Raw genomic sequence first — 24,301 nt, 5'->3', positions numbered from 1 at the left:
TAATATACCTTTCTGAGTTCTCAAATATAGGATTGGCAGTTCTTAATTTATGTACAAGTTCCAGGTTTATCAAGATCATTTTGTGTGATTGTTTTGGATGTACATTATTTCTTGCTAACAGCCACATACAAAATATATCACTCAATTTGTAGTTACAAGTATATATTTATACATTTGTAATTTAAATACATACACATTCTTACAAATTTAAGGGCTGCTTGAGCTCCACCTCTCCTGTTGCCCCACATCCAACTCTTAACATCACTGATTTGCTCTGGACAATTGTAGTGTAAACTGTTGCCATCCACTGCCATACAACTGAAGCTTTTAGATAATCAGCAATAGTTACATGTTCATGGTACTGAATCATTTGGCTCCTGGCTTCTATTCAAACCATTTTCTATCAAAATGGTTGTTCTAACAGAAGGTGTAGCTGGACACATCAGGGCTTTGCATCTAAAATCCTATCAAAGAATGAACCTGATTGGAAAGTCCTTCAGTTCAGAAGTGTTCCATAGAGCTGGGCCTTGGTCAGACTGTCCTTCCTGGAAAGTCCCAGGGAGCCAAATTTTTGGTTGTACGGAGGAGGAGGGGGTGGGGCCGGTGGTGGCGACTGGCTCACCTGTGCAGGCAAGCTGTGCATCTCTACTTGATAGTGCTGCAGCTCTGCGGCCATCTCCAAGGACCTCTGGTTGAGAGACTCGGTGGAGCTGTTGGGGCTGGGGTCTACATAATCCGTGCTCTGGCCACCAGCTGCCACGTTGCCCTCCCTGTCTTTGGAGCTCCCTGAGTGGTAGAGGCTGTGCTCCGACTCCTGACTGTCCTCAGCTCGGTAGATGTGGGCTTGGCTGTGTGCCTGTCGCAGCCCTGGGCTGCATTCGGGGCTGGGGCTGGCGGCAACCCACACTGGGTCCATGACACCCACTCCGTGATGATAATAGTCAGCCCCCTCCTGGAAGCTGCTGTAGAGCGGCCCGAGTCGAATTTTAGCAGGCCGCACAGAGAAGTGCTGCTCTGAGAAGCTGTAAGGTGAGGCCCGGCCTGGGCTGCGGTAGGTGTGGGCACTTAAATCCTCCACACTAAGTTGTCTCCATCGACCAATCAGCTCCTCCTCCTCTGGGGCTAATGTGCTACCTCGTCGACTGTCTCCATAGGCAACACTTGGGGATGAAGAGGGAGGGAGTGGCTCATAGGGTTCACTGAAACAGGAGGACATGGTGCGGCTGTAGACAGGTGAGCTGCCGTTCTGATGGTGGCTCAGCTCCGTCTGCTGGAAGGGATGAGCGTTGGCAAAGCCTCTTGGACTGTCCCTCTCCCAGGATGAATCGCTCTTTCTCTCATAGTCACCTGCGTCTCTCCAGTCCATGTAGAGGGAATGATGGCGAGGGGAGGAAGCTACACTGCTGGGCGGGCCGTTGCCTTTGTCCTCAGATCCCCCACCGCTGAAGCTGGAGTAGGAGCTGGAGCCTGCACCCAGAGTGGCGGGGAATTTAGCGAAGTGCTCCTGTGAGAAGCCGGCTCTCAACCCGACTGACCCCTCCTCTGGAGTGCTGTCGGTGGAGTTTTGGGGCCCATACAGCAGCTTCCTCTGACCGTGGAGGTCCATGCTGGGTCTCCGCTCACGGTGCCGGTCATCAGGGCAGTACAGGGCCGTGTCACTGCTGTACAGGTCGGATTTGTAGGCTGCACGGAGCCCAAGGCGCTCTCCTGGGCCCAAGCTCTCCAAAATAAAAGCATGGTCCTGGGTTTGGGGGCTTGGGGAGCGGGAGGCCTGGCTGCTGCTGCAGGCTTCGTCTGGCTTCTCGAGCACTTTGGCAATGAGAGAGGCTGGGACAGTGTCGGGGTAGGTGTGACAGAGAGGAGGCTCCTCCATGTGCATGGTCAGTCGCTCCTGAAAATCAGCAGGCAGCTAGAAGCATCAGAGAAAAGAGAAGGGCGGGAAAATTTTAAGTGTTGCTGTAGAAATGATCTAAAATCTCGATAGAAAATTCCAAGCACCTTATTCTATTCAGTACAAATAGTAGTACAAAATGTCACACTGAGCAATGGTTTTATCTGGTACTCTGATGGGTTGGTTTGTAGTTGTGGGTCAGAGCAGCAGTGACACTGTGATTTCTGACAGTGTCAGTAATATGTCGCTGTCTTGAGTCACCAAAGCTACAAATCAGCCACCGGTGGTGGTGTTGATTCACATTGTGATCTACAACCACCTTTTTAGATTGACAAGCAATTATTTTACCACGTTTCTCTCATGATTATCAACTCTGTTGGTGTTAGGCAAACCAAAAAAATCACACAGCATAAACAGGCCTTAACATGAGAACTCTGTACTGCATATATACTCAAATGCAAGATATCTACCTCTCTACATTATACCTTCTTAATTTAATGTATTGATGTGTGACTTTTTTAAGCACTTGCAGTTTCTGTTGTCCCTGTGCACTGCAGTATGTGTGTCAGTATGTCACTGTACAGTAGGTGATTTCTGAGTGTGTCACTGCAACATACACCTGTGCGTGTTTAGTAAAAACATCAAAGTGTCGTTTTCAGTGACAAGAGCATCAACAACAGAGGAAAATAAATGTGAAAATGAAGGCGAAGTGAGGCGCCTTCCTTGGAAAAGAAAGACATTGTTCTATTCTGAGCATTTCTCAATAAAAAGCTTATATCCACTATCTGCGCCTCTCCATAGCAACAAGCATTAAGCCAACTGCAGCACATCATCAACAGGAATCTAGTCAGTTGTTCCTAATTGGCAATGAGAGGCAAGCTAATTATAACTTTGTAGATGGAGAAAAAGACAAACACCACAGAGAACATGAAAATACATTTTATCATAACAGTTTTATTACAACTTGGACCAAACTAAATGCCACTTAATTACTGTCCACACATTTTTCATTTGGGCTTGTTTTGAACAAGATCACAATTAGCTTTTATGTGGCATTCAGAAATCCGAGCCCAATCATTTTATGCCCTCTCTGTGCTTGTTTTGCAGCAAAACAAACGACTAAAGCACTTCCGTAGGCGCTGAAGAGCCACTGCACTTCTCAAAATGCTGCAGCACCATTCATCAATATGCTTTCGATTAGCTTCCACCCACAGGACCAGCAGACATACAGTGAGCGCATGTATAGCCTCTGACCCCCATTATGTTTGGCAGTGAGCCCACAGAACAGTTTTTCACTCCATAACAGATCCTATACTGCGTATAGCCAGGGTGTGCAGTATATGTGTGTGTGTGTTTGTGGGGTGGGGTGTGTGTGTGTGTGTGGGGGGGGGGTATTTTATGTGTCTTATATAACCAAATGCAGTTTGCATTGATATTTCCATTCAGCTATATGGATATGGGGGGGGGGGGGGGGTAATTCTTTAACCTCTTGACATTTGCCAGCTTTAAAATCTACTTGTGTCACATGGGCGAGGCACAAGCTCCCAGGGCTGATGCAGTGGAAAGTGGCGCCAAGCCGGCCTGGTGTTAAAGCACTTATCAATACTCACATGCATTTCTAGCATGATGACGCTGCGGTGCATTCTGTATTTACATTTTTGTCTCATACTGTAGTCCCTTGAACAGCTCACTGCCTCTCACTTTTGTGCACAATTTGCCATGGAGTGGTTTCTGTGCTGCTCCGTGCTTAATCATTCTCAAACAATTACATGATCACCGAACTCAGTGCAGTATAATTACACTCTGACTTATGCGCCGCATAATGAGTGACAGGAGGAGAAAGACTTAAGAGCCCTGGTTTACTTTAGACTCCTGTCTCACAGATGGGTGCAAACACAAGAGTTACTTTTCATATCCAAGACTGCATGTGATTCCAGTTCAATGCCGTAAGCACAAGGCAGTTTATGCAGGCAATATTTAATTTCTAAGTATGATATTTCTGTTGTTTGACACACGATAACAGGATTTCTACTTTGGCTGATTAGTATGTTTGCTTGGCTAGACGGAGATATTTAATGAAGAACAGAAAAAGATTTTAAATCTTATCTGGCCTTTAATCTTAAAAAAGTCAGTATTGAATTGGTTAAAAAAACACTTTATTTAATGGTAGTAATGATCTCAGTAGTAAGGGTAAATGCTATACACAGTCTATGGGTAAATATCAATAAGCAGAAACAATTTCACTTTTTATTTTCAGTGTAAAGTAATGAGGCGATGAGAAGTGATAAAGTATAAATTAAAATTTAGCAAATAAAAAATAGCAAAGATTTTTCATCCATAATTTATGGCCCTCAAAGCATTATCATATTTATAATGTAGTTGATTATCTGTCTTAACTGTAACTTTGTTAAGCTGTATAATATTACCAACTCTCTGAAACCTTGCCTCTTTCTCTTCTCACAGGTGAGGGTTATTTAGCCCAAAAAAACCCCCAGCTTTGATTCCTCAGTCTCTGCCCTTCCTGCAGTGTCCCACAGTAGTCATCGCTCCACCAAGTCTCGTCTCTTATCTCTGCTGCTTCGCAAAGGGTAAGATGACCTTCAGTTATAGTCGAGGCGGCAATTTTTTTTTTTTTGCCCATCTCATGTCACGAGTTGAAAATTCAGCTTACTGCTGCTCATGAAACACCTCACTCACATCTCCTCTTCCCCACAAATCACAGCTTTTTTTTTTTTTTACCAAATATTTCCCCTCTTACCTGCCTTCCACTGTATTGAAAAATTATTGTTTTTTCTTTTGTATGTAATTTTCTGGGTTCACTTTAAATGTCAGTGGAAAAAACCTGAAGCTCTAATGGGTCGCAGCCTTGGTTGGATGTGAGCTTTGTGAGGTAAGAATTGAAATGCATTCTGCTTAAGCTGCTATGGATTAGACTGAAACTGGCAAAACAACTGAGTTAGAAAAAGCGAGGTGCAGTGGATTCAACTGAAAAAAAAAAAAAAAAAGATTTGAGTTAAAAATAAGACTAAAAGACATGTAAAAGTCAGTTTAAGGCTCACCTCAGAGAGCTGGGCTCTGTAAAGAGACTTGTTGCACTGGAGAAGCTGAGCAGCCAGGTTACAGTCCTTTCTGTACAGATCCTATGGAGGCACAGCATGACCAAAATTAGAAGAGATAACATGGATAAATGCTGGAAAATGCTGTTGCTGACTAGTTTTCTGGTCTCTGCTGAGTAGATATCACTTTACTTCTACCCACCAAAACTCAAACCTCTCTCTGTAACCTCAGTTATGGTACAAGTTACATTTTTTGGGTATTTTAATGACTTGAGTTTACCATATATGTTGCTTCTTAGGTTGTTATTTATTGCTGTGTGCTTATTGTTTATTATGTTGTTATATTATTATTATTATATTATTTTAGACTTTTGCAGAATTAAACTTTATTATTATTCATATATTTAAATGTGTAACATTAAAGTTGCTTATTTATGTCCTCTTGCCTAAGAGTCATTTTAGTTCCTTCCTGCCTTTGTTTTACGGGGGACAGTTTTGAGTGTAACAGTAACAGAGCAGCAGTAAAGTCAAGACTACACTGTGAACTCTAAGAAAGTGAAGTTGGATGAATGCTGTCTTGTTGTGTGGGTTAAAATTATTCAAAGAGAAACTGTGGCCAGCTTCTCACCCACAGCCAAGAGTGACTGGAGAACGCTACCATCCAGAAATTATTATGGTCTAGTACTATAATAGAAAGGTAGGGCAACATATTGTTGCCACCAAGAGAAAACAACCAAAACCTGTTCAGTTTGTCATTATTAAGAAAAGTGACTTGAAAAAAATCTAATTCTAATGAGAATTTCAGCAGATCGTACAGTATTTGTTACAGAGCAGCAATCCACTGCAAGGGACAGTAACCAAGACCAAGCTAATATGTATTGTTTGGTTTCATAAACTAAGAGTGTTAAAGGCGAGAGGAAACACCAGTCTGAGCTGTGTGATTTTTACTGTGCTCTTACTTACATTGTCCTCTCGCAGCTTCTCGATGGTGAGCTTGGCCTCCATCAGGTGGTTGTTGAGAACGATGATCTCTCTGCTCAAAGCTCGTTTCTCATCGTCGTGGTGCTGGGACTGACGATGACAAGAGAGGAGTTGTATATAGCAATAGCAAAACTTGCAAATAGCACCTTTAAATTCTGCTTCAGTTAAGGCTGTACACTGTACTGTTTTCTTCTTCAGAGTCAGACAAGATGTTCGTAGTTTAGGTTTGTACCAAACATCAGCATTTTTGTGCTAGGAATCCTGAACATTACACAATAAAAACTGAATTCAGTCATACAAAATAAAGGTTTCTCTATGTGCAAACCACATCGATATGAGAGCTTGAAAGAGCAATCCACTATTTATTTTTTTTCTACCATGAAAATGTGACCTCAGTCTGAAGCAGGGTGCATAAGATCCTGCCTCTAAATATAAACACAGAATGAATACACTAAGGATACACTATGCAGCCACACGCACTGTTAGTGTGTAAGAGGTGGCAAGAGATGCTGTAGCAGAATTTTTTTGGTTACTATGGGTAACCAAGAAAGCATGACGTCAGTAAACTGAGCACTCCACAGAGGTAAATTTTCTCTTTTTTGTTGGCTGATGAAGGCAGAAACGACTGGCTTGTATTCACTGAGTACTTGTTTGCTGTTGTTGAAGGGACAGCTTTGCATTCTGTGTGGCGCTTCAATTAAGGGAATACAGTCCAGACCGTAAGTATTTGGACAGTCACACTTTGAATGTGCTGAAACACAGAGCCTGAAGAAAAAACACGTGTAACAGTCTGCGCCATATATGGCAGATGTAAACATTTTTTCTTGTGGTTTAGGTGTGCAGAAGTTTTGTTTTTGTTTTCCTCTTCCAACTTTCATTCCTTGGAAAACCGTAGTACTCAAAGTATATCACTGTGTTTATCTGTCTTGTAATTACATTCTCTATAGTTGAGCGAGGCCAAGGGGTCAGACGGGTTTGTGGCACCTCTGGAGTAAACAAGCTTTACGATTACAGAGAGACTTACTCAGCACCTCTCTCACCCTTGAGGAGGGAATACTACGTGAGATGAATCAATAACGGCTGATGAGGACACTTCACAAGAAAAAAATAAATAAAATAAATATAAAGCTGTTGACCTTTATTTTAAAAATTACAATTTTTATTCTCGAAAATAGCCGGGTGACCTTCAGCTCCTTATTATCCGTACCTGGTATCTCACATTGTAATCATGATCGTTGTGATTATTATCTTGTGCTGTAACAAACCCTTTCCTTGAGCGTTTTCAGGAGTGTATTCAACAGCAAAGACACCTGATGGTCATGCAGTGTTCTCAGGCAGGCTAGTTAATTGTATCTTTCCACCGGCGAAAGCAATGTCTGACAAATGAAGTGAGGTGCGGTGCACTGAGGAACAATGGGTTTGCTATCACTCTGCCACTGGAAGGAGGACAGCCAATTGTAATAAGCCATAATTAACGTCAGTGGTACCAACAGCAGGGCATTCATATTCAAATTGGCTCTCCAAGTGTTCCACACCATCTCTAAACCCAATGACTTGCTTGCATGCTTCTCTTTCTTCTGTGTCTACAGGTACTTAACATACATTCATATGACTGGATACACTCACACACACACACACACACACACACACACACACACACACACACACACACACACACACACACACACGCACAGGTGCTTAAACACTTACATTTCTGTGGATCTTCTCCTCCAGATCTTGGTTGATCCTCTGCAGTGCCGAGTAGCTGCTCTGTATTCTAAACAACACAATAAACTCACTTGCAGATAGCAGTTTGTACAGACACATACATATTGTACTGTAGCAGCCGGAGACCTCTCCAAACTGAAAACAAACTGTTTGGAGAGGTCGTGCACCTTATAGCACTTGTGAGAGTAATTTTTCACACCTCGCTGACCTCACTCTACTGGTGCTGATGATTTAGTAAATGTTTTTTCTATTATTTGTGAAACAGGAGGCAGAGACATTCTGCACAGGGCAAAGTTTTGGGCAACATTTTCATATAATAGGAATCACTCACTCTCTCTGACAGGGACCTCCATGAAATTTTGTACAGATATCCATTGTTCCCAGACAGTGTATCCTAATGACTCTGATGATCCCCTGACTTTTCTTATAGCGCCATCAAATAGAGTCCGGTTTGTAGTTTTGAGAGAAACGTCTTAACAACTGTTGAATGGTTGAACTAGGTAAACATACTCATAGACCCCAGAGGATTGAAAGGATTGTAATTTTTGTTTTGTCATTTTTACTATAGAGTCATCAGGTCAAAATTTCAATTTGTCCAATACTTTGATTTATGATCAAACACCTGTAAAACTAAATCACATTCCCATCAGCCTCAGCTGCACTTTCTTTTTAATGCTAATTAGAAAATGTTAGCATGCTAGACTCTTGGTTCTGACTTCTCTCCACGTCTTGCCTTTTATTGTGAAAGTTTGCATACTTATACAGAATCTGCACAAGTTTATTTTTGTTTTGTCAACACAGACTTATAACACTAATTTTAATGCAAAATGTGTTGATTTTTAATGTCTTATCCTTGATTTTCTGATCATTTACAAGGACATTTCCTGGACATAATGTCATAATGTAGAACTAATTATGAGGTTATCAGAGACAAAATGTGTCTCTTGGTTTGTTTGTATTACATGTCGCTCTTTAGATGGCAGGAAAACCAGTTTGTCTGTGCTTGATATCCTGTAATGACACATTACCCAATATACTTTAAAACAACTTGATGCAGTTTATCACTATGCCTTGCACTTTATGAGAAGTAGTAAATCTCACACCATGTAAAAAAGTCAGCCGGTCCTCATTAGCAAAAAGAATTGAATTACACACTGTCTCCTCCTAAATCCTCCACCGTAAATTTCATCATTCCTCAGTTTTAAAGCTGCTGTTCACTGGCCTAAATCTTCAAACAACGCAATTTCTTAAACCTCTCACCTTTAACTAATATAACACTGTATATCCTGAGCATTGGTGGAAATACTTTAACTCCACTACATTTATTTGTCAGCTAGAGTTAGTTTTTTTACATTTCAGATTAAGAGTTTAAATAAAAAACCTTGCCTTTTGGGACCCTACAAAAAGGCAGTCCAGTCCAGTTTGGACCCCCTTTGTCACCTTTCAGATGTCTATCAGTTGTTAGCAGCTCCACCAGCTTCTCTGAACTTTCTCAGGTTCTTTCATTTAAATAAATGTTCAAGGCTCAAGGAGGTAAAGCAAAGATGGGAGAAAAGTCCAAAACACGAGTACAGATTTGTCCTCTCTAAACCCCATTAATCATCAATCATTTGGAAGGAGCTTGACCCCCCAGGTCTGAATTAAACTACCAGTGGTTCGAGGTATAAAGTAGTTAAAACTAGCTCTGATGTATCAATATTAACAATCTAATAATACCATTTTCATATGATGTCAGTCACAGGGACAACTTCTCTGAAGAGTGAGTATTTTTACTTTGTGGTTTTGGTATATTTATATAAGTGAAGGATCTAAGGACTTCTTCCTCCACTGATCATCAGTGTTGTTCAGTATGTAGGCCAACCTGCGCAGTTTATCAGTAAACTTGTCCAGCTCCTCCTGCGCTCGGCGCAGCTCCGTCTCCAGGTACTGCCGCGTGGAGTCGAACTCGCTCTGCAGCAGCTCCAGCTTGTGAGTCGTGTAGGAAAGCCTCTTCCGTAAGTCCTCCTTCTGCTCCAGCAATGAGCTGCACACACACGTGAACACAAACACACACACACACACACACACACACACAACACAACACACACACACACACACACACACACACACACAGGAGATGATTGTGTTCAGGGCACGTAGTGGGGGAAACAACTTCATAACCTGGGCACATCCTTATCTAAATGAACTTATCAGGGTCTACATATCTTTTTAATGCACCCCTGAATGGCCATGCAGCGGTGATGAGAACGTCATGAGAGGGTGATAACATTGTGTGTAAAAGTGCTTTGTATGTAGAAAACATGAGGCCAAAACAGAGATGTCTAATTAAGGATCCAGGCAAGGATACAGAGCTTTTTGAGTCATTAGATCTTTGAGCATCAGATCTTTTTTTCTCCAGTATTAAAGCTCTGCAGCACATCACAGAAACCCAATCATCAGTGAGATTGGACCCGCAGAAAAAAAATGGATGGCGTAATCTGTGATGAAATATGAGCCAATGAACTCTAATACATCATACGAATAGACTGTGAAGGCTCGGATTTACCGAACAGCGATACCCCCCACATGTAATTCAGTGAGACAGCACAATGATGACTATTTTTAGAGTACGTGCGTTACCTGGGCTTCAATCTAATAAAAGGGCAAGTGTGAGTGGGAAAAGAGGAAATGTCTGTTGCCGTGATGGATCCGAGTGTGCACGGCTGGGCTTAATGGACCCTGTATTGACGGACAGATGGAGGAAGGAGGGTAATGACTCTATCTGCAGCCGGATAACAGATAGCAGAGAGTGGATGGAGATGTGGTCACGTTGCTCTTTTCACTTCCTCTTTTAGTCTCTTTTTCTCTCTTTTAACACGATTATAGATGCAGATGGTGGGGGCTGAGAAAGAGAGAGAGAAAAAAAAAAACGGGCTGGTTGGTTTCAGTGTGTTTTTCAGGTCCCTAAGTGGAGGTATCATCCAGTTTCCATCTCATTAATATGGGGTCAGTCCACACTTTATACAGCACTATGGTTGGTTAGACTACAGATTATGAGCCTAGCTGTTTCTTCAGAGTCTGGCCATTTTAGTCAAACTTTTTGTCTTTAGCTGGATTATTCATTTCAGACAGTCACACAAATAAAACAAATACGGTATTTCTGATATGCCAAACACACACGATACCCGATGGTATGTAATGTGTTTGAGAGATACAGTAACATATATTGCTTTTCTTTTGTTTTCTCTGTAGGTCTGTAAGTTATGTAGGTGCTGTCTAGTAACACCTTCAGGTGTGTGATGAATAACAAATACTAATGTTAATTGATTCACATGGAAATGCAGCAAATATGTGCCGCAGAAAGATTCTTTTCTCAGAAACAGAGCTGCTCCAGAGGAAAAAATCTCACTGGTTGATACGGGCAGAGACGAAAACACCAGTTTTGGCAACAAGTCCCTCCCGCAAGAAGATTGTTTTCTGAAAATGACTCGGAATAGAATGTATGATTAAGTTTGGGCAACTAATTTTACTTGGTTAAAGTTTGTGAAAGATGGCCTTCATTGTTTACAGAAACTAAAAATTGACTTTTGTTAGGAGACGGGCAGTGACCCACAAGATTTGTCTTAAATTACAGAGGCTTTAGAGGCACCACCCTCCTCCTCCTCTAAGAGGTTTTGTGGCAGTATGACAACATTCGGTTGAAATTAAGAATCACTTCGCTGATTCAAATGGCTTTGATCAGGGCAGTTCAGCGATTCATAGTCTCTTTGTTGATTGTGTAGATGTTCACTGCAACTGCATCAGTGTTCAATTGTTAAAAGCTACTGATGCAACTTTTTTTTTGAGGACTTGGTGTAAGGTACTTCCACCTTTGCTAATGAGAGGAAACATTCAGCATTTGTGCAACTACAAGAGGTTTCCTTTCAAAATGAGATAATTATAAGTCATATTTGAACAATGATGTGTGCGTGGTTGTTTGTCTCTATATGTCAGCCCTGTGATAGATTGGCGACCTGTCTGAGGTGTATCCCGCCCTCGCCCAATGTCAGCTGGGATTGGCTCCAGCCCCCCCATGCGACCCTACAAGGATAAGCCGTATAGATAATGGATGGATGGATGGATATTTGACATGTTTGAAAAAGTGCTTTTCCTGGTACCAGTGAAATCAGAAATTATAATTTCACACTGGACAGTTGTTTACCACAGTTTACAGAGAGAACTGCAGCATCTCCAAGTGAGTAAGAAATACCTGCCTACAGGGTGATTCAATGAATGCCTCAACTGACTGGATGGCATTTTAGTGCTGCATTACCCAGAAGCCCCCACCTCCTCACCTCCTGCTTCTCTTTGATTGGCAGGCATTAGCAGGGGAATACAGGTGTTTGTTGTTTGATAGAGGATGAGTTTACGTGAAGTAGCTCCAGGGATGAAAAATCCCCATTAGTGACCTCCTCTGTGAGCAGGAGCTGAGTCAGACGTAATGAGTGCTTTCATTCCGGTGAGATGAGATGACGAGGCAGCATGACTCCTGGGTTCGGAGAGAGGCGGGATGAGGCTGCTTTAGCACCACTGGACGGCGAGAGGAGACACCTCGTGGGCGGGTGAACGGACAAACAGATAAAAACGAGGACGGATGGAAAGATGGCGTCTGAGAGATTCACTCTTACCTCTTTTTTGGATGTTTGCCGCCATTTCGGGGGACTTTTAAGGCGGTTTTGCCAATGTATATCTTTTTCATGGTTTGTCTGTGTTCCTTCCCTCTCATGTGTTTATAGGGGTTGACCACAGGGAGCCGGCATGTGTGTTAGTTTCCCAAAGGAGACCAGCTAAGTCTGGCCTGCAGAGTTACTGAGTGTTCTACCTGTGTTGACCCTGCCAAACAAAGCAAACAGACAAGTTGGCAATTAGTAACTACGGTTCAACCAGGGATCCAGTGTGAAGGACAAAGTCGATATTAAAAATCCTGGACTGATGCTGCCAATATTTTTGCAATGACAGTCCCTTTAATGGCAAAATTCCCCACAGCTTTGTCCTTGGCAGGAAAAGAAAAGCTGAAACGGCATTAAACTCCACTCCATTTTCAAGGTTAGCAGCTCTCAAAAGGTGAAAATGTACAATTAAACACTTAGAACAATTGCTGATGTAGTTTTTGGGCTAATTTGACTGTTTTTTATAATGCACTTTCTTCCTCATTATGTCCCACTGTGCTTTTTCCTGCAAAGATACAGTGGAAGTGAAAATGAAAGTGCGTAAGTCATCAGTGGTAAATGTCAAGCTTTGGTCCCAGTCCTTCAGACTTAAAGAGCAAGAGTTTCTTTCCGTTATGCAGCAGAGCTCAACAATCACATGAAGACAAATCCATTGGGAGAGAGACAATATACATTATATTCTATATCTTACATCCTTTCAACTTATTCCACACTTATTCCTTAAATCTAGGTTTCCCACTTCATGTATTCAACATTTCGGGAAACTATTAGGTATCAAAGCCCCCGAAAACTTGCTTTCAAATCAGAAGTATTTCGCTATAATATTAAATATTCATGACTAAATAAGGAACAATCAAAGATAAATAGTCAAACACTCCAAGACTCAGCTAATCTGCATCTACACAACCGTGTAGGTGTGGTTTGATCAGATTTTGACAGTGGTCTAGCAACAAAAACAAACAACCACACAACTGTCATCACACACTGATTTAAATATTGCAACATTTCTAACTGGTGCCACTTCAAACCAGTGAAAAGAGAACAGAGAAAACTAAAACTGTTCCAAATGTAGCAGAAAATGTTCATTCCATGTAGAACTCCCATTAAAGATTGGGAATATCTGCTTTTAGGGCCTTTAAAAGAAAATAAATGTATCAGACTTAACCCTGTTTGCAGAGCTAAGGTCTTCACTCCCCCCCCACCCCCCAGCCCCCCAGTACCCTGCATCTCGATGGCGTCTGCAGGACAGGTGCAGCCGTCAGCCCACAGACAAATGGTCCAGGTTATTAGATGAGACGGGGCGTCAAAGCCTGATCAAAGCATCTCTGATCCGAGCACCGGACATGTCCACTCAGAAAGAAAACAACAGACTGAGGATGTGACTGCAGCAGCCGAGGACAGCTTCACGTTCGGGACGTTCCAGCCATAGATACAGTACATACACATGTGCATACATGTGTAAAAAGTACACAGAAAACAGACGACATAGAGAAACATGTTGATCCACTGACACCCAGTTGTTGGGAGGTGATTTATTCTGCTGGCTGTGGAGGCAGAGAGACATGCACTCCTCCAGATGGTGACAGCTCACCACCGCCACTGGAGCCTTCACTCCAGCTGCTTCCCTCTGAGTCATAGCACACCGGCTTTGGATATGTGTGTATGTATGTGTGTGCGCAAGATTTGATGGGTGTGAGGATGTGTATTGTGTGTGTGTGTATGAGGCTTTTTGGTTTGTGGACATGTAAAAAAAAAAAAAAAAAAGTGTGTTTACACATGTAGGTGCGTACTTGTGTGTGTCTTTATGTCCATGTGCTTTCGCCAGAGTGCGTACCTGCATGTCTGTGTCTTTTTGTGTATACGTGTGTGTTTTTGCTGCGGCATCAGCTCTGCCCATTCAATCCCCTTCTCCCTTGAATGTAATAAATCAACACTATCTACCGTAAAAGTCAAAATAAGGACAGCTGTTAGCGGCCGATCTCAGAACACGTCAGGTGTCCGCTGTCAAGCCGCCAACCACATGCACTCCCTCGCTCATTCACTCACTCTTCTTCCTTTAGCCAATCCTCACACTGCAGCAAAACCATAGACGGGGCTCGTTCAGATGGCGCTGCCTGCCACCCACTCGTGCCACACTGACATTTGAGAGGAACTCAGAGCATTGAAAAGGAGAGGAAGGGGGAGGTGGTAGAGGAGGGGGAGGACATTAAAGTTGGGGAATGGGGAAGAGGGGAAAAGCAGAGATTGCTTGCCAGCGTAGTTGCAATTTAGCCAAAGACAGGAAAGAGGGAGAAGCCGTCGCCAAATTAGAGAGGAAAAGCAAAGAGAGTGGGTGTGAAGTCCCTACTGACAATCTTCATTTCTCTTTCTCGTTCCTCTCCTTTCCCCTGCCTCTTCTGTCTATCTGCTTCTCCCTTTCTGCCTCCCTGATCGCATCTACCTTGCAGATAGATTGGCTCTCAGGAAAAGCCCTTATCACAGGCCCAGACCGCGTTAGAGCGGGGGAACCCGAGTGGCTGACTCATCCAGCAGCAGCAGCAGCAGCAGCAGCAGCAGAGATAAAAAGCGAAGAAGATGCTCTTTCTACCCCGTATGCCTTCAGATTAACAAGGCAGCTAACCTGCAGCAGTCACTCGGCCCGATGACATGTACAGTATGACTCAACCGCCTCATAGGGAAGAAAAAAAAAATCTCTCAAATTAGGCTACTATTCTGTGAGTGTGTGTGGGTTTATGTCTGTTTCTCTGTCCAGCATTGATTAACTCGGGAGCCTACACCTAAGTAGTTACACACCAACTACCAACATCATTAGCAGCAGCAGGGGATAATGACCCGCTGAACGGATTTCATGTGCTGCTGATGGCACTCTGTACAGGGGAGTGTGTAATCACGACAACCATCCCGAGAGGATTTTAGGATGAGCAGAAAAGGTGATGGAGGCTAGCTGAGCTCTAAATTCAAACACAAAAATATACACAGTTCTATCTTCTTATACTGAAACCCAAAAATTCAACTCAGATAAGAGGTGGAGTCCAACACTGACAGCAGATCAAGTCAACAGCAGACATTTAGACGTAGAAAACGGCACCGTGTTTTGCTGCAGGCACCAGTGAGAAGGCGAAATGTAATCCCAGAGGAATGAATATACGTACATGGGGTTTATACATGGAAAAGTTAAAAACTAAAATATGCTCATTTGCTTTCTTTTCAAGACTTGGATGAGAAAATTTCATGTCTGTCTGTTAAATATGAAGGTACATCAAGCCACCATACCACCAAGTTACAAAATCCATCTACCAGCACCTCTAAAGCTCATTAACATGTTATATATATTTTAAGTGTATTTAAAACAAATTATGATTTTATGAGGGGTGATGAGCAGGACTATTTCTTGGCCGGGCACAAAAACTTGTTTTACATTACAGACATTTTACCATTGGGACAGAGCCAGACTAGCTATTTCCAGTCTTTATGCTAAACTAAGCTAACAAGCTGATGGATGTAGCTTCACATTTAGCTCACAGACAGGACAGTGGTATTGATCTCCCCATTTATCTCATGGAAAGAAGGCGAATAAGCCCATTCCCCACACTGTAAAACTCTCCCTTTAAGGTTTGTCAGACGATAAAACACTGCACAGTAGTTAATGAGATACAATTATAAAACTCTACAAAGCTTTCTGTGCATGAGTTAAACAGTAAACTTAACAATGTTCATGTTATATGTCAGCAGGAATGTGTGCCTGCATGTGTTTGACAACCTCAACTTCACCGTGGCAACACAGAGGCCTCACAATGAGCTACATTCATCAGCGGGTTTGGGTTTTGTACAGATTTTCAGATATTTTGGAGCAACAGATAAATTTGAACTGTTTTTGACCTGGGTGAGGCATTGCAAATTTGCCTAGGCTATAATTTGTGTGTTATGTGGCATTGGTTCGGGCTCTGTACTTGTCCCTATACAAATAAACAATAAAATAAAAATGTCCCAAAAGTTGTGTTTGCTACTGCAAGAAAAAAATTGGTGTAACTGCAAAGTGTTTGTATTTCATATGCCAACATAAACACAAAATAATTTAAAATATTGTCACTAAAACTTTTTTTCTGAAAGCGTTTTTTGACAAATTATGCAGTAAATACAAGTTTGGAGGCCGGGAGAGGCAAGAAAAGCCTTCGAGCCATAAAGAGCACTGACACACACACACACACACACACACACACACACACACACACACACACACACACACTAAGCACATGCTGTTCTACAAAAAACAGCATCACCCTCCAGACAAGAAAATCATGTTACGGTGCCAGTGAATCCTACTGAGAGCTGTCCTAGGAAAGCTACTGAGACCTCAGACCCAGAATCCAAACACTTACGCTGAAACCTCTCACTAAGTTTAAGACTCAAAAGTTTGAAGTTTCTGCTAATTACTCTGTTACTTTATTCACAAACTTGTCTCAAACTTGTTGGCTAAACAGTAATTTTCTAAATAAAACAGTTTACTAAATGTTGTGGCATTTGTCTCATTTGAGCACAAAAATAAGGCCCGTGTTTTGCCATTTTTCAGCCATGACCAAAAAACGAGTTGGGACGGTTTTAAAAATGGTTCAGCTCATTAAAAATAAAACAGACACAAACACACACACACACACATATTCACACACGGACACGCACAGCACACACAGCCCACCATCACATATTATTTACGAGTGGAGCTTGAATGAGCAGGTAGTGATTACACACAACAAAGGAACAACCTCTGCAAATCTGCTAGCCTGCAGTGTACTGCTCTGTGTTTCCGTGTGTGTGTGTGTGTGTGTGTGTATGTGTGTGTCAGTCCACCTATCCAACAGTGGACCACCCAGTTACACACTCACTGACAGTGATCTGATGAGCCAACAGGGGACATTTTGGTGGTCCACTGTTGTTTATACACTGTAACTCATTCTATAATTATGTCTAAAGCTCCATTTTGAATTTATTTTCATTTTAGCCAAGAGGGGACCTGCAGGTGTTTGAGTGTTAAAGTTCATACTCAGCACTGCCTCTGGAGGCTGGAGCAAGGATTTTAACGACCCATTCACACGTCATTTTTTCATGCTCCTCCACAGTGCGAATGGCTCGCAGCCCCAGGCAGGGTTTCAGACTACAGGGCTGCTATTTAATAGACTGCACACTGAAGGAACCAGTCTCCTTAAACAGTCTCCTGTTTCTGTCTCTCTGGAAGATGGGCCCAAGCCCACTCCCTCAGCTTCGGCTGCAGGATTGATTTTGATAGTCCAGGTACCAATAATGGGTAGGCTCTGAACCAGACATTGCACCACTGGCGCCTCACGATCACGAACAAACCCGCCACACCACAAAGTCTAATCCATGCTGGGCGCTTCTCTCTGAGCACTTTTCGATCCTCACTTTGGACTCTTTTTCTCATAGCCTTTGAGAATCCCTATGCATGTGGGTTTTCAAAGTACAACATGTTGCTTCAGGATCAAACCCACAACCTCAAAACTTCTGAGTGGTCCTGTTACTTCCTGTTGCTTTTCCATTTAGTGGATTCTGAAGTCCAACGGGCAAAGTGAAGACGAAAAGACTGATGTGAGCCTTCAAAAAGAAGGACACAAAAGATCTAAGAAACACTGCTGAGAAGTTTTGATGTCAAGGGTTTGATCATTGTGATGCTCACTAAATTTTCCAGTTTTCAAAGAGAAATGCTTCAAGAAATGAAGCTCAAGAGTGTCCGGTCAAAAAGCTCATGGTGTTGGAGGACCACCAGGTTTTGAAGTCTTGGGTTCAATCTCCAGGCACTGCACTGTGAATTTTGAAGTCTAACTCATCTAGCTCAGGGTGTTATGGGAATGCTTGGAAGTTTTGAGGACGTGGGTTCGATCCTTATTAGGTTCAATGAATTTTCAAAGTCCAACACCCAAAGACTCAAATGTTCTAAGAAATACAGCTCAGAAATCTCAGACTAAATGGCTCAAGGTGTTGGAAGATTGCTCTGAAGTCTTAAGGTCACGGGTTCAATCTTTGCTGAACATTCAAGTCCAACACCCAGATGAAAAACCTTAGTACTCTAAGAAATTCTCTGACCAAATAACTCGGTAAGTTAGAGGAAGTTCTGAGGATGTTGGTTCGATCCTTTATTCTTAAACCAATCCTGCTGCAGTGTCCCCGACCCTCAACCGACTGCTTCTGTCTGTCCCCGACCCTCCGGACAGATGGAAGCAGTGGGTTATGGGTAGCACCACGAGCAGCTCAGGTTTTATTGAAATATGAAGTTGAGTTCATCTATAATAAAACAGTGGTACTGAAGTAGTCAGTATTCTTTAAGCCTACTGCATTAACAAAGGCTAATATACACTGCATACACCATAGATAGGTTTTGATAACATACTTTAATAGTTTTTTGAGCTGTGCCTTTTGGCCAATCTCATCTCATGCTGATAGGGTACAACACTACATCAGCAATATTAGTTTACATACATTATAGTGCTAAAAGAGTGTAACACTATATGAATATTGGACAAAGAAACATGTTAAAATGGTAAGAATAATATAGTTAAATGATCCATTTTTTATATGCATCAAGAAAGCCTTTGTACGAGGTCCACTCTTTGCTAGGTAGAAACCAGCCAGGGTGGCACATTTTTAAAAGAAAATTACATAAGCAGTTTTGAAGTTATATTATGAAAGAAGTCCTTAATTAAAAGTTTTGTATTTCTTTTTTGTTTTTCAAAATGACTAGAAGACATACACTTGGTTGGCAGTCTACATTTGGCAAGGTAGTGTGTGTGTGTACATGTGTGCATGTGCGTGTGCGCACTCCATAAGCATTTGCCGTATGCTCTTATACACATATAGCAGGCGGCTCAGCTGTACTTACTGGTCCACCCATGACTCTCAAGAGGCAGCCTAAAAAGCCTCAACGCAGGGATGCATGAATGGAGCGCTTACAAATAAAGAGACTATACTTAGAGAATATAGAAGGCAATATAGCACTAACAGCTTTCCAGCACACTGCCATTAATGTAGTGGCATATAAAAAAAGAATATGTAATCTGTGACCTCCAGCTTGGGATCATCACAGGCAAACAAGCAACAGAAATCTGTTAGGAGGCATTCATTTACATGTTTGATTTCCTTTAAATCTCCGTTACAGTTTGATACTGCTCATTAGGAAGGTCACTGTCATTTACATTTAAAAGGTTTATGTCTGGATTAAATGGAGGTTTAAAGCAATAGTTGAGTATTTTGGGAAATACACTTAAACTGTTCACCTTCCTGCAAAGACTTAAAGGAGACGATGTTCCCATTCAACACATGCCTGTCTCTGTCTGTAGGTAACCAAATCCACCTACCAGCACCTCTAACGATCGCCAGTCAAAATGTTAAATCTTGTTTGTTTGAGAAGTGTAAATGAAAAACTGCTATACTATGTGTATGCATACTCTCTTGCACACTGACAATGAGTCTATATATCTTTTCATTTAACTCTAGGCGGGAAAGCTATTACTATAGTAATAGCTGTTTCATTAAACGACTTTTGTTTAATGATGTTTCCAAAGTGTAGACACTTGAAGTTGCAGTTTTACGACACATAACCAAACTGCAACTGTACGAACAAACAAGATAACATGTTGAGCCTTAGATGTTCAGGTAGGTGAACTACTTTACCTTTGAACTGAACAAAGCTATCAGTCTTTATGCTAAGCTACACAAACGATCACCTGGCTGTAGCGTGAGAGGCATATACGCCAAAATGTCAAAAGAGTCTTTAAAGCGATTTTGGAAAAAAAAAAAAAAAAGATCGGTAATCTGCCCCTTACATCCCTGCTGCTGCTGTTTGATATAAAATATCCTGGTTTACACTGTAAAGTATGTAACTATGTAACTTTTGAAAGACACGCTCTTGCTCTTACAAGGAAAAGGTTGAATCGAAAAGCAAAAAAATAACCGTCTCTCAGTTCAATACATTCAGGGGTTTTGTTGATACAGCCTTATTTGGTCTGGAATGACCTTTAGCTTATTGTGGTTAATGTTAGCTAATGTTAACAAAGCTGAAGTGAATGTTACTCTATAACACAAACTATACAGCATGATACAGTCACTTCGCTGACTTAAAGACCCTTCTCCACTTGTGCTACTGTTGAACATGTTTAGCATTTTAGCTATATGCTAAAACAGTAATTAAGCATTTAGTATTATTATTACTGTGACTTGTCTCAGTGGCTGCTGTTCAGCAAAAGTTATAGTCTCGCTTTAAATTTCATTAAAGCAGTGTCATGTGCCCTTATACCAGGACGATAATTGACTCAACACGTACTGTAGATTAATATGTAAATATTCAACTCGAGTCAAACTGCCAAAAAATTGAGTTATGCAGTGAAGCCTTTTAGGCATTTACATGGTCGACTGCTTCATCATCACGAGGAATAAAGCTGACCTGTACAATCTGATCGCTTGTGCTGAAGAGGGCAAAGGGGAGGAGGAATAATGGGGTTGAGATGATAAGATACACTTAATGACCCCCAGAGGAGCTGTCAGTGCTTCAGGAGACCTACAGACAGAGTGGGAGAGAGAGGCTGACTGTTCAAACCACAGAGGATAGAGGAGAGCATTAGTCTGTTAGACCAACTCTGTCCACTTAGGCAGATCAAAACTAACCTCTAGCCTCTTCAGACCAGCCTCTCTCCCACACCACTTTCGCTCAAATACGTCTGCTATTGCTCTTCTCTATCACCACTTCATCTAAAATAAAAGTGATTCAGTGAACACCTAATTCATCAGGGACAAAACAATGGCTGAAGTGTTTAACATTTCTGATGGTCTATCAACAGAGAATCCTTTCTACCAAATGCAATATCTTTGTCGAACACGTAAGCATCATTCACACTGGAATCAAGTCTGTTACTGTTGTAATCTGGATGTCGTGCTAATTTAGTAAAATATCTATTGTTTGTGAGTTACATTGATGTGTTTTAACCAGCCTGTGAAGCCAAAGACAAATTTCCACATCCGTGTACAGTAAAGATGATTTTTTCTTATTAATAAGAAAAATAGCAGTTGGGAGAAAAGGAAAAAGAAAAAACTTGTGTAATTCAGCGTTCATATGATATGTAACGGTTGATAGAGACAGGAAAGATTGCCATGTTGCCGTTCACGTGATCGGACAACTTAAGATGGCTGCTGTCAGTTTTCCTTTGCTATTGCTTCTCACTCATTCTTGGAGAGTCTTAATCAATAACAACACTAACAGATAATAGAAAGACACAAATGTAGGCTACATTTCTCTAAATCACGTCATACTACCTAGAAAGAATACTGTTGTGTAAAACTAGCTGTTTTCCCATCTGCAGTCGTTATTGCAAAGCTAAGCTACCCATCTCCTGGCTGCAGCTTCATAATTAACAGACATGAGACCAGTTTTGACTGTCTTACCCAACTCTCAACAAGAAAGTGTAGTTCCCAAAATATTCCTTCAAAGCAAAAACCTGAATAAATGAATGGAGAAACATGACAAACTCAGATGCCTTCAAACAACGGGGCAAAGGGTCACTGAGTGGTTTAATGACAATGAAAAAGATGTGAATCATACGTTGATGCCTTCACAGTCACCAGATCTCAACCCAACTGAAAACCTAGGAGATTTTGAAATGATGTGTTTGACTCCTCCATCATTAAAACACCAAATGCTGTTCATCCCTCCAGTAGAGCTTCAGAGATTTATGTCAGTGAGCACTGAGTGTGCGCACAGTGGCCCAGCACCGTACACACACTTAATGTAGCTTTTTCCTTTAATTTTTCACTTTCAGAAATTTGAACCTTTTGTAAAATATGTACTGTTTTCTAAAGTAAACTCCAGTGACATTAAGCACCTGACGTTCACATCTTAGGCATTGTTTTTCTGTGTATGTATACTTTACTGTCATGAAATTCCTTCATGAATTAAATTGGGTATTACAGAAGAAAAAGAAAAAACATACAGTATGTGCTAAAATTTAGTTTTGTTGATATTTTATAAAACACTTATTCTGAAAATACATCCAATCGCAACATGTTTGATGATTCTCAAAATGCAAATTGGGGGAAAAACAAAACAGCTTCACCTCAACCTCTACAGTCAACACTGTTAAAACTAAAATACTATGTTAAACTTTTGTTGGTTTGTTTTGTCACTGAAGGACGACATTACATCATCCCTGTTTCAGAGAGCAGCAGAATAATAGTTTTGGGCTGCCAATTATCCCAGATGAGCAGCTCTCTTTTTCTTTTTTTATTCTTTTTTTTTTCCCAAGTGGTGTCAATCTCAAAACACCGAAGAGCAGAAACGGAAGATCAACATTTGACAGTTACTTTAATAAAAACTCTTAAAAACTTTAAATGTGATTGTCCAACCGAAGTCTGCTCTGCTCTGCTCTGCAGTGAAGCTCCGATGCTCTGATGAGTTTACATGTAAAATTTACAAATCTATCTCTGCCACAGGGCCCACAATGCAAGAGCCCGGCCAAACGAGGGACAGACTTTGCGAAAGAGAGAGAGAGAGAAAGAGAGTGTGTGTGTGTGTGTGTGTGTGTGTGTGTGTGTGTGTGTGTGAGAAACGAGAGAGCGAGCGAGCGAGAGAGAGAGAGAGAGAGAGAGAGAGAGAGAGAGGAGTGATTTCAGGACATTTCATCATTTAGACTGGAAGGCGTCTTGAAGATGAGGTGTAGGGTGGAGGTGGGGGTGGGTGGGATGTAGAAGGTAAGGTCAGACTCTCAGGTAGATCCAGCTTCCTGTTTAACCTCGTCACAGCTCTTCAGAGGCCACAGGTGACCTTGTTTCCTATTTAGCACAGAGCGAGGGGGAAAAGGCGCAGGACTACCCCCTCTTATCTCGGCAGAGCTGCTATAATTCAATTAAAGCTGTGACACAGAGGTGAGGACAAGTGATGCCTCATATTGGAGAAACACCCCGTCGGATTAATTACCCCTCATCGGCTGGTTAAATGGCTTTTAAACTGTAATCTGCCTGAAATCGTAATAATACCATCAGTAATCGAACACAAAAGGGAAAGCTCGGGATCTATTTCCATCTGTGCCAGATTAATAATGATTCATTAGTAAGTAGTATTAATTAAAACGTGTCTACTGTAGGACAATGAGGTAAAAAAGAAGAGCGAGAGCAGGGAGAAACTGCAAAAAGCCCTCTCCTGCATCTCGTCATGTTTGCCTTGCTGCTTTAATTCCCGTGTAATGCAACTTTAATCAGAAAAGTGGGTGAGCACTTGCAATTTTGTAATGAGCTCATTAAAACCTGTTTATGCAGGCATGTGAAAGCATTCGTTCAGTTATTACCTTGGTTTTATGTGAATATTTCAGACTGTCATTTCATTTACTAATTTACATACAAAAAAATCACTAATCAGAGCTGCTCTTGCTTAGTTATTCATATTGGTAAAACAGCGCTATCATGCAGAGCAATTCATTATTGCTATAGGTGCATTCCGACAGGTGACGGTCCCAAACCATGTAGAAGCATATGTATAAGAGTCATAGATGGACATATTTACAACCATAATATAATCAAGACTAATTAAGAATCCCTTTTGATTGATCCCTCAGAGAAAAAGCTTTTACAGTAACGCCACATACACTGCAGTGAATTTCAAGCCAAGAGATTTCCTGCATACAACCAAAAAAAAAAAAAAAAAAACCCTTTGACAAACTATCAGAAAAGCAGATCATTCCTAACAGCACTGCATCAATACACAGAGAGCACGAACTGACAGTGTGAGTGCAGCCACATCACATACAGATGAGCACATACACGCACATTCACACACAGAGGCACAGCCACAATCAAGCCAGCTTTTGTAATCCAAATCAAAGACGCCAACAGTGAAGCAGTACCTTCCGCTCACGCAGAGCTTCATCCTGGGATCGAGAGATAAAATCCTGCTGCCTGAGCCTCGCCGG

The 24,301-nt window shown here is 41.7% G+C and overlaps 1 protein-coding gene across 2 annotated transcripts; it reads right to left on the bottom strand.

Moving 5' to 3' along the window:
• Nucleotides 1-195: 195 nt before the first annotated feature.
• On the bottom strand, nt 196-24,293 carry LOC111240461 (brain-enriched guanylate kinase-associated protein-like). Of its 2 annotated transcripts, XM_022770483.1 has the most exons (7): nt 24,236-24,256; nt 12,303-12,507; nt 9,518-9,679; nt 7,639-7,705; nt 5,911-6,018; nt 4,951-5,031; nt 196-1,909 (listed from the first exon to the last, which is right to left on the bottom strand). In XM_022770483.1, the coding sequence occupies exons 2-7, from the start codon at nt 12,398-12,400 to the stop codon at nt 497-499; spliced, it is 1,929 nt and encodes a 642-aa protein (XP_022626204.1). In that variant the 5' UTR covers nt 12,401-12,507; nt 24,236-24,256; the 3' UTR covers nt 196-496. The 2 variants fall into 2 exon arrangements, with proteins under 2 accessions (XP_022626204.1, XP_022626205.1); XM_022770484.1 differs by lacking the exon at nt 12,303-12,507 and having other exon boundaries at nt 24,236-24,293.
• Nucleotides 24,294-24,301: the final 8 nt, after the last annotated feature.

The sequence above is a fragment of the Seriola dumerili genome, unplaced genomic scaffold (genome assembly GCF_002260705.1).
Source record: "Seriola dumerili isolate Sdu_G_001 unplaced genomic scaffold, Sdu_1.0 BDQW01000025.1, whole genome shotgun sequence".
Classification (NCBI taxonomy): domain Eukaryota; kingdom Metazoa; phylum Chordata; class Actinopteri; order Carangiformes; family Carangidae; genus Seriola; species Seriola dumerili.
Note: the sequence above shows the minus strand (reverse complement) of the source record. Positions and strands in the feature narration are given on the sequence as shown.